The sequence below is a fragment of the Fonsecaea erecta genome (genome assembly GCF_001651985.1).
Source record: "Fonsecaea erecta strain CBS 125763 chromosome Unknown Scaff9, whole genome shotgun sequence".
Lineage (NCBI taxonomy): Eukaryota > Fungi > Ascomycota > Eurotiomycetes > Chaetothyriales > Herpotrichiellaceae > Fonsecaea > Fonsecaea erecta.
Genome location: NW_017387252.1, coordinates 409,132 through 423,538, shown reverse-complemented (window position 1 = coordinate 423,538; position 14,407 = coordinate 409,132). Strand labels below are relative to the sequence as shown.

Genomic DNA, 14,407 nt, shown 5'->3' with positions numbered 1-14,407 from the left:
TTATTGCGTGGGAACAAAGCTGAACGATGACAACACAAAGCTATTGCCTCGAGAACCTGTGCAATGGAGAATACGTGCATATATGTATGCGAAATCCCATAGATCAACCAGTTCAAAATACGGCCCTGTGTCGCCCAGCAAAAGATACTGCCTGCCCGGTTGCCCCCTCAAACCGGCGTCCAGATCTTCTCCTCTGTGTGAAGCTGAAAGCCCAAGACATGGCCTGTCGTCCTCCTCCCAGCAAAGTGCCTACAATAACAACACCGCAGCAAAATGAAAACATGACTTTTCTTCGCTTCCAACACCGCTACCCCACCAGACCCTTGCCCCCATCCTCTCCATCTCTGTTAACTTACAGTGAACTGCAAACCCACCCACCCAACCATTGCAGTCACGGTAAATTTCGATCGTGTCATTGTACATGTTCCTCCCAATCGACCTTATGTTTTCAAGCTCGTAAGACACCTGGCATCATAGGTCAAGGGTGGATGTCGAGTAAGCCTCGATGAAACTCGACGCAGAATGCCGATTGTGAATGCAACAAATCTATGGTTAGTAGCACAGGGGAATAAAGGGGAAATTTACTGCAGAACAGTGACGTATGGCCCGCGCTGAACACATGCGTGGATCGCTGTGGTGTGCCGAAGAAATAGAAGGGATCCTACGCCGGAACCTAAAAGGGTTAGATTCTGCCGTGATTAGTAGATGTGGAGGTAATTTGGCTGGCGTCCTGGGGTCGTGTGGCAGGTGTATCGTGTTGGACTGGGCCATCTGCTATTGCCGGTGTCCGCCGAGAAAGGATAGTGAAACGTTGCAGAGATCGACAAGGTCCATCATGAAGGTCGTCGACGCTTTGGATCTGGTGTGTCAAGATCAAGAAGAAGCTCATCATCTTCCTCGGCTTTCCGCTTGGCTTGATTGCCTTTGACAGGAGTCATGGGAGGACTAAGGTTGCCCGGATATTGTGCGTCACCAGCCGAAGCTAGGTGCGAGGAATCTTCATTCAGGGTGTCAGCATTGCTGGAGGGCAAAGGTTGCGTCTGAGATACGTCCGTATCGTCTGTGTTCTGGAGCGTCGGAGTTGGGTCGTCTTCTTGATTGGTTGCGGAGAGATCTTCCAGCACGTTTTCACCGAATTCATCTTGAGTGACGAAAAGCTCTTCATCGCCATAAGGTTCGTAGTTGGACCCCGGCTCGGGTCGATCCTCTTCATGCTGGAAAAGATCCTCTGCTTCTTCATTGGATTGCCCAAGACCTTCTACGTCAGCGTCAGATGCCTTGGTATTCTGAAGGTCCGTCTCGCCCACGTCGGCCTCCACTGTATGTGAGCTGTTTGTTTCATGCTCTTCTTCCTCTTGAGGTTGATCTTGAGCTCCAGCCCGCACCTCATGCTCAGACCCACCATCTTCGGGCTCTCGAGTTTCGTCATAGACGTATTGGGGCTCATCGACCTCTTGGTCGGCTCGAACAAGCAATTCTACCTCTTCAGCCGGCTCATGCGCTCCTGTGCCCGCAAGGGTCTCCGATCGGTCCACATCGCTCGCCTTAGGCACAATGTCGTGGGTGACATTGTCGGGAGGGTTCTCAGCCTCCGCACGCTCTTCTCGACCCAAGGTATGTGTGTCGTTGGCATGGGCTGTAGACGGTTGGCTGTGCGTGCTTTCTGCAGCGGCCTCTGTCTCTCCTTTAGCTGGTGAATGATCGCCTTCATTTTGACGTCCTTCGTAGTTTCTGGCTTCTTGTTCACTTCCCCCTAGCTCCGGAGATTCGGAATGGTCGGCGGCTATCTCGGCATAGGTCTTTCCTTCAGCTCCTGCAGAGCAGAGATAAGCGTATTGCGATGCCAGGCTCACTCGGCTGCTCAAGTGACAGTACAGAGGTTGCGCCGCTTGACCTGCGTGGTTATTGCATAGCTGCAAGTAGACGTCGAGAATTTGAGATAGCGTAATTTGAGTAGCATATTTGGAATCCTCGCAGATGTGCAGACCTAGTCCAGGCACGTCAAGCACGAGCTCATCATCATGATCCAGCGTCCCCGTCAGAATCTCACGGCAGGCTGCCAGTAATTTGTCCAGGGGCTCGAAGGCCAATGAAGCATCAGGCAGGAAATACACGCTAGACGCGTCGCCGATCATGGGCGGGAAAAGCGACATTTCTTCTTCTAGATAAACAAGCGTCACAGGGTGCACGGTGGGAGATGCCCTGTCGTCTTCGTTTTTGACCGTCTCCTCATGTTGGTCTTGGGGCTCGACTTCATTTGCTTCGGTGGTGGGTTGAGTGTCAGCTCCGGGATGACCACTTTCAGAGAGAGAGAGAGCAGGTTCACCAGTCGCGGCCTCCGGATGTTGGTCTAGGGGTTCTGCAGCATCATCACGCTGCTCACCTTGCGCTTGCTCGGGATCTTGGTCCGCCTCGGGTTGAAGAGTCACAATTTCTCGGGAGGTGTCCGGTATCTCAGCTTTTGAAACCTGATTTACATCTTGAACTTGCGTGGCGTCTTCTCCTGGGGTCGCAACGCTTGCGTCCTCGGCGAGAGTCTTATCTGGATTAGTATCTATATCCGTGGGGTTTTGTTGTTCAGGTTGGTCTCCAAGTTCTTCCAGGATGATGTCTGTTTCCACCTCTTGATAAACCTGTGGCTGATCCTCAGTTGCGTTGTATTCAGCAACTACTTCGGTGTCTTGTATAACGGCACTGATGTCTTCCTCATCTTCATACAAGATATCTTCGTCTTCATCACCTTGAGCATCTTCGATAGAGGCATCCATGTTGTAGTCCAGATCAGCTTGCTCGGTTAGCATCGATACGTTCTGTTCGTCATTCATATCATCATCCGGCAATATCTCATCGAGTTGATCTTCCATAACATCGGGAGCGGTATTCAGAGGCTCCGCAGGGTCATCAACCATGTCGTCGTGGGGGGAGCCAATTACGGAAACATCACGGACTGAATCGAGGTCGATGTCGATATCGTCGGGCTGTCGAAAAGGCGAAGAGGCTACGTCCATCTTGTCATCAAGCTGCGACGCGTCCATGTCTGGAAAGGCAAATGATGGGATTGCAGCCATCGCGAACGGGACCAGGAACTCCACCGGTTATGCGACGCCCCAAGTCTTCCCGTACTCTTTTATTCTTTGCACTGCTAAGGCTTTCGTCCGTCGTGGGAATGAGGGTTGTGGCGCTTGGTGGTGCAGGCAGACCGATCCAGGGTGATAAATCGAAGGGAGCGGTGCAGCGAAGTTCATTTAGGTTCAGTTGCTCAGAGCGAGGGACAGCTGGAAGAGACAACTTCACGAGTGGAAGAATGTGCCCTCTCGAGAATGCTTCACGATCTTTAAAAATTCAAGGGTGTTCGTGGATGAGTCAAGGGGGACGACGAAATGCGAAGGCAACAGAACTCCAAGTTGAAGTCACTTGGATGCTGCCTGCCAAGCATCATGTGCGCAAGAGGATTAGTGTTCTCAAAGGCTTGCGGTTGTTTGCACTGTTTGCACTGCAGCCTCACCAAGCATTGTACACGAAAGTTCAAAGATTACAATACACAATCATTCCTACGCCGCTCTGGTGCCTGTCCAAGGCTAATCTGGCGAGGTGGTTATTTTGGCATGATCAAGTGCAAAGTGCACTGTGCACAATGACGATGTATTGAGTGGCCACCTGAAGCTCTGACTCTAGAACCTCAGCTATGCGGTACCCGGTTCATTGTTTCTATGGTTCAGGAACGCAGATGTCTGACACAGGATAGCCACGATAGGTGATGTGAGTATAGAGAAAATCCAAGGGCCGGTGGCGCAGAATGGAGCCCTCGACAAGAAAAATATTGAAGCCCACGATGCCACCACACTATCGTTGAGAGATCGTCGATGTTCAAACAAACCAAGTGTTATTCAGACTATTTAGAAACTCGACATCAATATTGGCGAAGCTTTTGCAGAAATCAATGTCCAGCCGCCAAGGCCGTGTCTGCACAATGAAGGTGGTTGCAGACGCGAGTTTCAAGAGTTCCTCTTCGTTCTCTCCCATCACAAGAACAACATCCTTCCGGACTTTGAGTCCGTTTCCCTGTCCGAATTTAGACATAAAAGGTCTAAACCTCTCAGTCATGTTGAAGTGGACGCTGTGTTCCGACTAAGGCATATCCGTAGACATGAACTTCCACTTCAAGCACGACCAATGCAGTCGACAAAGGCGTGTGCTGGGCGCTTGGACCAAGAGACCATGAATGGATAGAAAAATAAGGTGTTGACCACAGCCGGAGCAATGCAAATCGCGCGGCGGACTGTGATGCTGCAAATTTTCGAGCGTCGTCGCGCAATGAGTCGATACTGAGAGCATAAGGACTGACCATGACCCTTTGCTGCATTTTGAGCCTAGCAAGGGAGGCCCGATAGTCAAAGAAGAGGTCCAAGGGGCAGCCGTCTTCTTCAACCGCAAAGGCAGCCCCAGAATCTCTACATCTCGAGTATATGAAACGCAAATCACGCCGTTCTTGAATACTGGGGAGTCTTGTCAATATGTGTACAACCGACGAGGAGGATCATAGCGGTACATACATTGTGCGATCTTAGGGCCAATATAAATGTCCCATTCGGAAGGAAGCTCATCGTACTGAGTCGCCGGCTTCTTGGTACGGGCCGCCCGAACTGCTTCGTGAAATGGTTTGTAGAATGACTCATGTCGGTATTTGGTGCTCTGGCAACTTCGATGGTCAGGGAGTTGTTTTGAGGGTCTCTTTTGATCGAGGAGGTTGGAGTTTTTGTACTTGTTACCGGATCTGCTTTCAAGGAACGGAGTAGCTTTGGAACCGAAGAGCAAGATCACGGTGCAAGCACGTTTCATGTCCTTGGTCACCCGAGGGTGAGTTTCTGGATGGTACTCCAGCTGCTTAAGGGTTTGTGTAGAGAAGAGGGGAACACTTCACTATAGAGCGCTGGATCGCTTGCAGCGTCGTGACGAGTTGGAACGTAATCGCGTCGGCTGTCCTGAGAGCCGGCTTCCAAATCGCATCCGTGCTATGCTTCTCTGAAGACTATGAGCAATTAGCACCTCTTCTAGGCCCCTCGCGAGGTGGAGTTTACAGTGGGACAGGGCGTATAGATAGGAGATCTCATGAGCAGTTACGATGCGTTGTTGTGAACCTTATCTTTTGATTTATACATATCATTGTACATCAGGTAACCCTCTTCCTGATCCAAGTCTTCCTCGCTGGGCCCGGGTCCAATGAATCCAATATCTCCATGGCCAAGTCATAGTGGGGAAGGAAATCAGACAACGATATTGAAGACCTGGACATTGTTAGCATCGAACATATTCCGTTACTTTCCCACAGAGTAGCTGATGAATGAGATAATGACTTCAGTAAACACTCTCACCTATTAGTCACACTTTCAGTCACCCCAGCTGCACTCTTCTCCCATTTTTCTTGACCTCCCGGCTCACCGTTCGCTGGTTAATGAGAAGACGGTTTTAGCTGACCCTCTCCTGTGGTACTGTCTTGTTTAGAGTGGTCGATCTGATCGGCATCTTCCTGGATAGATTCCCAGTCTACGTCATCGGACTCGTCGTCGCTGAAGTCGCTGCGCTCAACAAACTGTTTCAGAACATTGTCCTTCATCCGGCCTGCCTCGAATTTGGTCAGTTTGCTCTCGATGGGTTCCAAGGGTCGACTGCCGGAGGAGCTTGAAAAGTCGCCTGGGAAGAGGATCTCGTCTTCGAGAGCATCCGCCTCAGTGCATGCCAAATGTTTTGGCATCTCGATAGAAACATGACCACTTGATGTCAGCCACTCAATCCCGCGCTGCGTTAGACGTTCCAAAGCTTTCAGCACTGTCAATTTCTGCGTGATGAGAGCATTGGGATACTTTTCATGGCCATACTCCATCCATGATTTCGGCGTAGAAATGGCTATAATGAAGGTTTCGAGCCTTGATGACGCGATCCAGGAGAGCGTACTTTCTAGGGAGATGATTGTGAATCTCCACAAGGGACGTCCTTGTCATCAAGTGCCGCGAAATCCTCATTGGCCAATTTTGTCTCGCATTCTGCTAGATATGCGGGAGGAGACGCTGGAAGGGCATCAAGTTGCGCATTGCGGCGTTTGTAGCACCTTGTACAAGCCTAGTGTCGATCCCAGATGTCAGAGCAGACAAATCATACCAAGTCCATCCTTGGGTACGTGCACATACCATGGCGTTGCCTGGCGTGAAAATGACAAAAGTGTGAATTGACAGGGTTTATTGTCCGCAATGCCCAAGGCTCTGCATTTCTGTTCCCGGGGGAACAGTGGATCCATGCTCCGCTGCTGGGGCGGTGGCCATGCTCATGATGGCAAGGCCACAAGGCTCACAGAAGCCAATATGAAAGCAAATGACACTTTGACTTCATTGTCAACAGTGAACCTGTGGTGGTGGCGGTGTGATAACCATGCAGATCCCGTGCAGACCGAGTCGCGCTACGCGTCGTGACACGTGTCTGTCTGCCAAGACCAAACCCTGGAGTGAGCCTCAAAGAGCACTTTAAGAACAGCGCTATCCATTGTCGTAATATATTCGGAATTGTCGGGCGAGCGAACTGACTGCCAGTCACGACGATCTTGCAGAGCCAGTTCCTGGTAACCATCGGCTTGTCTGAACCTCAGTTCTGCGCTCGTTGACCCTCTATAAGCGAGTTTCTCTTCCGAAATTTACACTTCACGCGCCTGGACCTTCCAAGGGGTGCTACACCTAGGGATGGACAGTATCCAGCAGTACTACAAGAATTGGCATTCACCCGGAAACCGATTGATCTGAGTGGACGCGCCTCTGACCGGCAACAGAACCAGTCAGTTGCACGAGGTGCCTGCATCCACGATTGTAATGCAATAGTCGTCTCCGTGGGCATTTGCGATAGCATGGGCGACTGTATGCTCTGAAGCATCATACTCTCTGTGGCCAATACGGTCTGGCGCAAAGCAATACCGCCTACAGCTGATGCGGCAAATGGCTAGAAAGCTGTGGTGTTTCATTGGAGCGTCATGGATAATAAGCTGGCGAATTGAGTTGGGGCCTTTTGAAGCTTTGACAAGGCAGAGTCGCGGCTGGGAAAAGACCCAGCGTGTGTCCGGTCTTGGTTCACGTTCACGCATATTCCCGGCAGCTCAAATCAACTTAATCCAAAAACGACCTTACCAGACGCGCCAGGGCCCTCACTCACTCACTCAGGCACCCTCAAAACGAAAGGTTCAGCGAGTTGCTTCAGCTGCTAAAGCTTCACACAAGGTCTTCTTGGCCTTTTCTTGTTCCTAAACTTGCTGTTTCTCATCGGACTGCCCAACCGGCCTCGGTTATTACTGAAGTAGAACTCAGTCACGGACGGACACTTTCGAGAGTGCAAATCAGCCCCGAACACTCGGCGTGAGGTACGGCTGTGTTCTCGCTCATCATTTGTGCCGCAGTGCATTCAACCGTGTCTGCTGACTGCAGGGTCGACAGCATAGATCATGAGAGCGAGCACTTGATTCTCTTTCGGGACAGAAGACTTGCCAAGCTTCTGACACCTCTCAGGCCCTTCGCTTAGACTTGGGCTTCGTCCTAGCCAGTAGCTCCCCAAGACACCAAGACATTCCGCTCGGCGAGGCTTGACTAACGAAAACCGAGCCTTCTCGACTTCTCGGCCCTCTTGGCTCCCCTCCGCGCTTCGAAAAGGCACATGTCATGGGATCAGCCTGGTGTTCCCTCAGCGATACCTCCCAAATCCATCGTGTACGAGGAGGACCGGCCTCCCGGCGAGATTACGGGGGATCAGGGATCATTAGGATTGGATTTAGTCGTAGGATGTAGTGGATTGTGGTGGGCTCGATCCTTGGATGACAAAGCAAAGTCCTTATTCTGATTGGCCCTGTGTCTCTAGATTTGTTAGGCTAGCTCCGTATGAACATTCACAACCAGTTATGTGACTCTATCGTACATGTGCAGCCAATCACACTCCTCCTGTCACAGGCCAAAGCCCTACCAGGAGATACGCTAGCCCCAATATTAGGGCTGGCCCAATTCCTGCGGACTCTGGACCGCTGCTGACGACAACCGGTCCCCTATCTTGGCCCTTGTTCAGCTCGACGATGTCTCGTATTGTTACAGAGAAAGGCTCCTCCAGGAGCCCACAATGGCTGTGCAGCTCCCGGTGGCTTTTCAGCTCCGGCACGACAGCATGTCTATTTGGTCTCGCCCATTCCCTTCTTAGTCGCTTGCCCACCATCTCTGGTCTTCCTGTTGTTTCATCTTCGTTGACATTGCGCCTTTGCAGCTGAGAGTTGCTGCGCCAAATCTTGCCTATTCTACCGCGTGCCAGGTATTTCAAAATCTGGGCTGTGTCTAGTTGATGAGGTTGCATCTCTTGTGGTCATAAGAATTCGAGCTTCACGACAATCTACACCACGAATCAATCGCAGAGGGGAGGGAGCTCTCCAGCTGTCATACACAAGCTGGGTCTTATTTTACCCAGGATACAACTTCACACAATGTCTCTCATGGGAAGAAGTCCCCGTCTCGTGATCATCAATAACAACGATGGCCATAACACCAAGAAGAGTAAAGGGTGGTTGATAGCGGTCATCGTTCTCAGCAGCATCAGTCTTTTCTGTGGCATCCTTGCAATGGTACTCCGTATGCTCGCGCGGAGGAGAGCACGGGGCGCCAAAGATCAGCCGAGCATCGCCGGGCCGTCTGAAGAAAGTACAAACCTTGCGGATGCTTCTATCGTCGATTCGAGGCAGAAGGAACACCCATACTACAAGAGCACCGGATACGAGGCGACTCCAGATCAAAACCAGACTCTGCTCGGCAACGACGAAAGGGATCCGGTCACACGCTGGGACAGTGACTCTGGCGTGGCTGCAGGCGTCCAGCGACCTGAAAGCATTGCCAGCTCTTACAATGCACCGCCTCCTCGGTATGAATAGGCCGTTCGAAGCACGATGGAGGCTCCTTCAGTGCGCATTGCTGGATATGAGTAAAGGAGCGTGCGTTCCCAAGATTGGATGACCCGGCACAAGACATGCTTTGGAGATGTCAGTCCAGAGTAGTAGAGGCCGGTTGAGGTGCACAGGTCTTTCACAAGGAAAATTACAGGACGAGAAGACCAAAGGAAAGGAGACATGCGCCGTACTGAGTACCTGCAGGTTGGCTCGTGGAGCGGCGTCAGTTGGGCGTTGTTGGGGTGTGTATATACTATGCTTAGAGTTATTCGTCCCACTCGCCTTAGTTATTACTTCGACATTGGTGTCTCCTGCGATATTGCTTGCTGTAACTCTCCTGTTGAGTGGTGTTGTGCTGCGTCCAGCAGATTGCCATCGGCGTGCATCACAAGGACAAAGGACTGATACACCGACATGTAACAGAAGAATACCAGAATGACAATAGGTATAGGACTGTTGAGCTCATGTGATGGTAACGTGGCATGGGTTGCTCATGCGCACAAGTCGGCCTTCAATTCACACCGCGTCGTGTCCTCAAATCCGAGGCTTGGCGTCTGCGATATACACATCTGGCCTCACTTCTCCCCCAAAGTTTCCCCGTCACCGTCCACACCAACGAACATAATCCTCCCCCCGCCTCCATCATGGTTGTCCTTGCTGCTTCGATATGTACGCGAGGCGGGAAGCCTCTGCTCTCTCGCTCATTCAGAGAGATCCCAAAGTCTCGCATTGAAGCCCTCCTCGCCTCGTTCCCCAAGCTCGCCGACTCCTCCACCCAACACACTACCGTCGAGCAGGAGAATGTCCGATTTGTCTACCAGCCTCTCGACGAATTGTACCTTGTCCTCATCACAAACAAACAGTCCAACATCCTCCAAGACATTGACAGTCTGCACTTGTTCGGCCAGGTCGTCACATCCATCTGCAAGAAACCCGAGGAGCGGGAAATCCTGCGCAATGCATTTGAACTTCTCTCCGCCTTTGACGAGCTCGTCACGATGGGCTACAGAGAAAATCTCTCCCTGAGCCAGATCAAGACCTTTCTCGAGATGGAATCCCACGAAGAGAGAATTCAAGAGATCATTGCCCGCAATAAAGAGCTGGAAGCGTCAGAAGAGCGGAAGCGCAAGGCGAAACAACTGGAACTTCAGCGGAAAGAGGCTGCGCGCTCTGCTGCGTACGGACGTGGCGTCGCACCCAAAATGCCCCAGCAGCCTGTCTATACACCCCCAACCCGGCCAGAGACCACGTACGACACCTACGAAGCCGAGAAGAACAAAATTTCCAACAAATTTACCTCACGCTCCACAAAGGGTATGCAATTGGGCAAGAAATCCAAGACATCCAATGCCTTCGCGCAGGTTCAGCAGGAAATCGGCACAGAAGAAGTGTCCGCAGCCGAGCCCTCAGCGGAACTACCTGTGCGCGGGCTCCCTACCGCGAGCACCCACGACCCAACGCTGTCCTCCCCTACCACGCCCATTCTGATCGCCATTACAGAGACACTGTCGGCAAAGCTGTCGCGAGAAGGCGCCCTGAAGTCTCTGGAGGTCAAAGGGGATCTACAACTGAAGATTACTGATTCAGCCTTGACGAAACTTGCCTTGTCCGTGCAAGCTGTCGAAGGGCCCCTGAAAGCCCAGTTCCGCACACATCCCAATGTGGACAAGAACCTCTTTACCAGCCAAAAGGTCATCCAGTTAAAAGATACCTCCAAACGGTTCCCCCCGAACAACAGCATCGGTGTGCTCAGATGGCGCGCCACCGCCCCGGCCGACCACAGCACCGATGTCCTTCCTTTAACCTTGACGGCGTGGGTGAACAAATCCTCCTCCGATGGCACCTACACCATCACAATAGAGTACGAGCTTACCAACCCGGCCTCGATAACCCTCCGGGACGTCACCCTTACCATCCCCTACTCTTCATCAGAACCCAGTGTCTCATCTTTCGATGCCGTATATCAAGTCACAGGCGACTCATTAGAGTGGACCATTGGCGTCATCGACGCAGAGAACAGCTCGGGCAGCTTCGAGTTTGAGGCCCAGGCTGATGACGATGCGGAGTTCTTCCCCATGACGGTGTCTTTTGAGATGAGCAGAACGTTTGTGGATGTGGACGTGACGGGTGTGAGGCTGTTAGAGGGAGGATTGGATGAGGAGGTGAGCTTTGAAAAGGTGATTAAGGCACGGAGTGAGGGATTTGCCATTGAATGAATGCAGTCACGAAGATAAGATCCGGGGGTTCGGCGGAATGTTCAAGTTCGCCTAGTGATCCGCGGTATGGCATTTTGATATCTCGCTAGCGATTGTGGTTACGTGGAAAGGGAAACGGTGCACGATGAGACACGGAAGGATTGCCATTTTGGCGCCGCAAAAATCCAGGTCATATCATGTCATGCGCGGTACTATTAGAGGAGAAACCCAGGACACAACCCTCTAGAAACATGCCTTTGGTTTCCTTTCCTTTCATTCCCATGTCATGTGCGCATACAATGCCCCGGCATCCTTTCCTCCTAATCAATCAAGATACGGTAGGTATCTAACCATCTACCCGCCAAGAGGGGGGTATGGTATACAGTAGCAAGGGCACGAAGTGAGACGCCGTCATGTGATGTGATGTGATGGGATGTGTATGTGTAATGTGATATATCGATTATGTTCCAATGGCCTCCTTCCTCCTCCGCTGCTGCTGCCGCCGCCGTGTGCAACCGCCGCCCCTTTTCCCGACCACAGAACGAACCACCTACCTACATACGGTAAGTAGTACCATGTATCTAGCTAGGTATCTGTCTTTTGATCTCTCTCTGCTGCCGCTTTTCGGGGCTGTGTAGCTGTCTATTGTTCTGTCGAGACCGTCCCGTCCCGTCCACTCCAGAAACGAACAACCAGCCCAACCAACTCAACCCATATTTGTCGTTTTCTATTCGATTCCATTCTTTCATTCATTACATCGTTGAGGAGAGGGGAACTGCGAAAAGCTAGGTAGGTAGGTAGGTAGGTAGCTAGCTAGCTAGGTACAGAAATACCTACCACATACATACCTAGCTGAGTACATGCATGTAATTACAGCACGCCACCGCGTTCCGCTTTCACATTTATGATTCCACATTCCGCACTCTGCCTTTCAGCAGCATCCCGTGTTCCGTGTCTCCTGAATCGCGCGGCGAGCCTCTCCCGTCCTGCTGACGGCCGTGCTGGTCCCACATGCATTGACAAACGAATGAATGAATGAACAAAGAAAGGGATGGATGGATAGATAGATTCCGCGGCAGTTTTCTCACCGCCCAGGCAGGAAGCGGGTACGTATGTAGTATGCCTAAGAAACTAGATCCGTCGGCCCCTTCTCTCCTTTCTCGTAACGTCATTAAAATCGATTATTGTATGTGTAACTAAAGTCGTGGCGATGGCGGAACCGCTGCAGCATTCAAGGGTCTTTCGTCTGTCGATCGGTCGGTGGGATTTGTGGCCATTTTCGCGTAGATTGGGAATGAAACCCTATGGGTGGGTGCGTTTGTGAAGATGCCCAACCGCTCGCTTAGCTGAGCGCAGGCCACACGCCGGCGTCAATCAGCCTGAACAGATCCCACTCGGCGGCGGCCTCGGTCTTGAAGTTCCAGAAGAACCAGCCCTGGATCTGGCTCTCGTAGACGTCCCGCTGGGCGCGGATGTAGTTGGCGGTGGAGGTCTTGTTGTAATCGCTCCACTGGTCGATGAAGTTGATGTTGGCGCACGAGCCGACGTAGTTGGAGCTGGTGTAGCTGCCGTCCGAGTTGCGCTGCGAGTAGGTCCCGTCGTAGCGGCGCCGACGCCGTAGCCATTGATGGCCGGGGCGCAGTCGGTCATGGCCGCCGTCCACTCGCCGCAGATGACGAACTTGTCCTGGCCCTGCGCCCACGAGCTGGCCTGCGAGTAGACGTAGCCGACGTGCTCCTCAGGAGTCATGGCCACCTCATCGTCGTTGAAGACTTGGTACTCATGGTGGTCGACAATGGCCCCGTTGCTTCCCTGGCCGGTCAGGACCCCATTCCACGAAGACGGGTTGACAAAACCATCGTGAATGATCACAGCCGTCTGACCCGATTGTCGAACAACGCCGAAGCCTGACTGGTAGTAACCTTGTGTGGCGCCCCGTCCACCGGCCAGACTACCCATCGACGGCTCGTTCAGAAGCTCGATGCCTGATATCACGTCTGCATATGCAGGACTGGCGTATTGCTGGGAAATTTGTCTGATGACGTCGAGTGTCGCATCGATCGAATCGCCTGTTGTCCAGCCGGGCGTAGAGGTACGCTGGCCTGAATTATCTTGACCGTTTTGCGAAAGAGGCGCACCTAGCGTGAAAAATGAGTTCGGCGTCCCACAAGTGTTTGAATAAATGATCTTGCTCACCGTGGAGGTCGATCCAGACTTTCAGGCCGGTCTGACGAGCCCAATCGATGGCGGTCTCGAGGTAGTCCGCTGCACCTTGGATGTACGGATCACCTTCGTACTTCTGAAACGCCCAGTACCCTATCGGGATTCGAACGGTGTTGAAGCCATTTGCTGCAATTTTCTGAAAGTCACCCAAAGAAACCCAACTGTCCCAGTGGCTGCGAAGAATGTCTCCAGCATTTGGCGCTTGCTGACATAATGTATATTCGTCGACCACACTGCCTCCGAATTGTTGGAATATCGATGGCGTTATCCAGGGTTCGAGGACGAGCCAGCCACCAATGTTGACTCCGCGAACTGGAGTTGAACCATATGAGAACTGCCGTTTGTGCAGAGGCGAGCTGAGAGAGCCATCAATAACGTTTCAGACACAATAGGAGGCCTTGCAAGACTTACGTGACTGCAGCAGTAGCTAGGAGAACGACGAGAATGGCATTCCCAGGCCCCATGGTTCAGTGACAAGGACTGGGGAGAACAATGGCAAACGTTGACAATTGACTGAAGTCTCGTATAAGACCAACTTGCTGCTCTGTGCTGGGACAAAAAAGAAACCGAACTTGAGATCAAACAACTGTGTACAACCGTAGACCCTTTATCGTGCAAGGTCCAGCAGGCAATGACGACTGTGTTGGTGACCTGACTGGTTCAATGGAGAAGTACTGGAAGGAAAAAGCGGGGAAAGACGTTGGAAGAGGTCACGATTGCACATCATGTGGTATAGAAGAGAAATGGACAGCTGGGAGAGGGACATGCCGTGAGGTGGTGATCGACGAAAGTGGAGGGATGGGAACACAAGATGACGGAGATGAGGCTCGACAGGGACTAGATTCACCATGAGATCGCGGTGGAATTCTTGTCACGTAATGGATCTTTGAGAGCACAGATCCTGAATGTCTGGACACGACTGGTAAATGTGGGTATAGCATTTTCTTGAAGTGGTGGGCTGCATGGTTGGGTCAAGTAGTTGTCTGCTCGAGCGAGTGGTGGGCAGAAAATGAGTGAAACCAAAAACAGGTATCGGTTG

The 14,407-nt window shown here is 51.9% G+C and overlaps 5 protein-coding genes across 5 annotated transcripts; 2 read left to right on the top strand and 3 right to left on the bottom strand.

The window, feature by feature from the left end:
• Nucleotides 1-833: 833 nt before the first annotated feature.
• Nucleotides 834-3,068, bottom strand: AYL99_09381 (hypothetical protein; the record flags this gene model as incomplete). Its single annotated transcript, XM_018840888.1, has 1 exon — nt 834-3,068. The coding sequence occupies one exon, from the start codon at nt 3,066-3,068 to the stop codon at nt 834-836; it is 2,235 nt and encodes a 744-aa protein (XP_018689569.1).
• Nucleotides 3,069-5,449: 2,381 nt separating this feature from the next.
• AYL99_09380 (hypothetical protein) lies at nt 5,450-5,881 on the bottom strand (the record flags this gene model as incomplete). The annotated part of the gene is made up of 1 exon (XM_018840887.1): nt 5,450-5,881. The coding sequence occupies one exon, from the start codon at nt 5,879-5,881 to the stop codon at nt 5,450-5,452; it is 432 nt and encodes a 143-aa protein (XP_018689568.1).
• Nucleotides 5,882-8,494: 2,613 nt separating this feature from the next.
• On the top strand, nt 8,495-8,935 carry AYL99_09379 (hypothetical protein; the record flags this gene model as incomplete). Its single annotated transcript, XM_018840886.1, has 1 exon — nt 8,495-8,935. The coding sequence occupies one exon, from the start codon at nt 8,495-8,497 to the stop codon at nt 8,933-8,935; it is 441 nt and encodes a 146-aa protein (XP_018689567.1).
• A 659-nt stretch (nt 8,936-9,594) lies between these two features.
• On the top strand, nt 9,595-11,166 carry AYL99_09378 (hypothetical protein; the record flags this gene model as incomplete). The annotated part of the gene is made up of 1 exon (XM_018840885.1): nt 9,595-11,166. The coding sequence occupies one exon, from the start codon at nt 9,595-9,597 to the stop codon at nt 11,164-11,166; it is 1,572 nt and encodes a 523-aa protein (XP_018689566.1).
• Nucleotides 11,167-12,487: 1,321 nt separating this feature from the next.
• Nucleotides 12,488-13,832, bottom strand: AYL99_09377 (hypothetical protein; the record flags this gene model as incomplete). Its single annotated transcript, XM_018840884.1, has 4 exons — nt 12,488-12,727; nt 12,760-13,283; nt 13,342-13,724; nt 13,780-13,832. 4 exons carry the CDS (start codon nt 13,830-13,832, stop codon nt 12,488-12,490), a joined length of 1,200 nt encoding a protein of 399 aa, XP_018689565.1.
• Between the last annotated feature and the right edge of the window lie 575 nt (nt 13,833-14,407).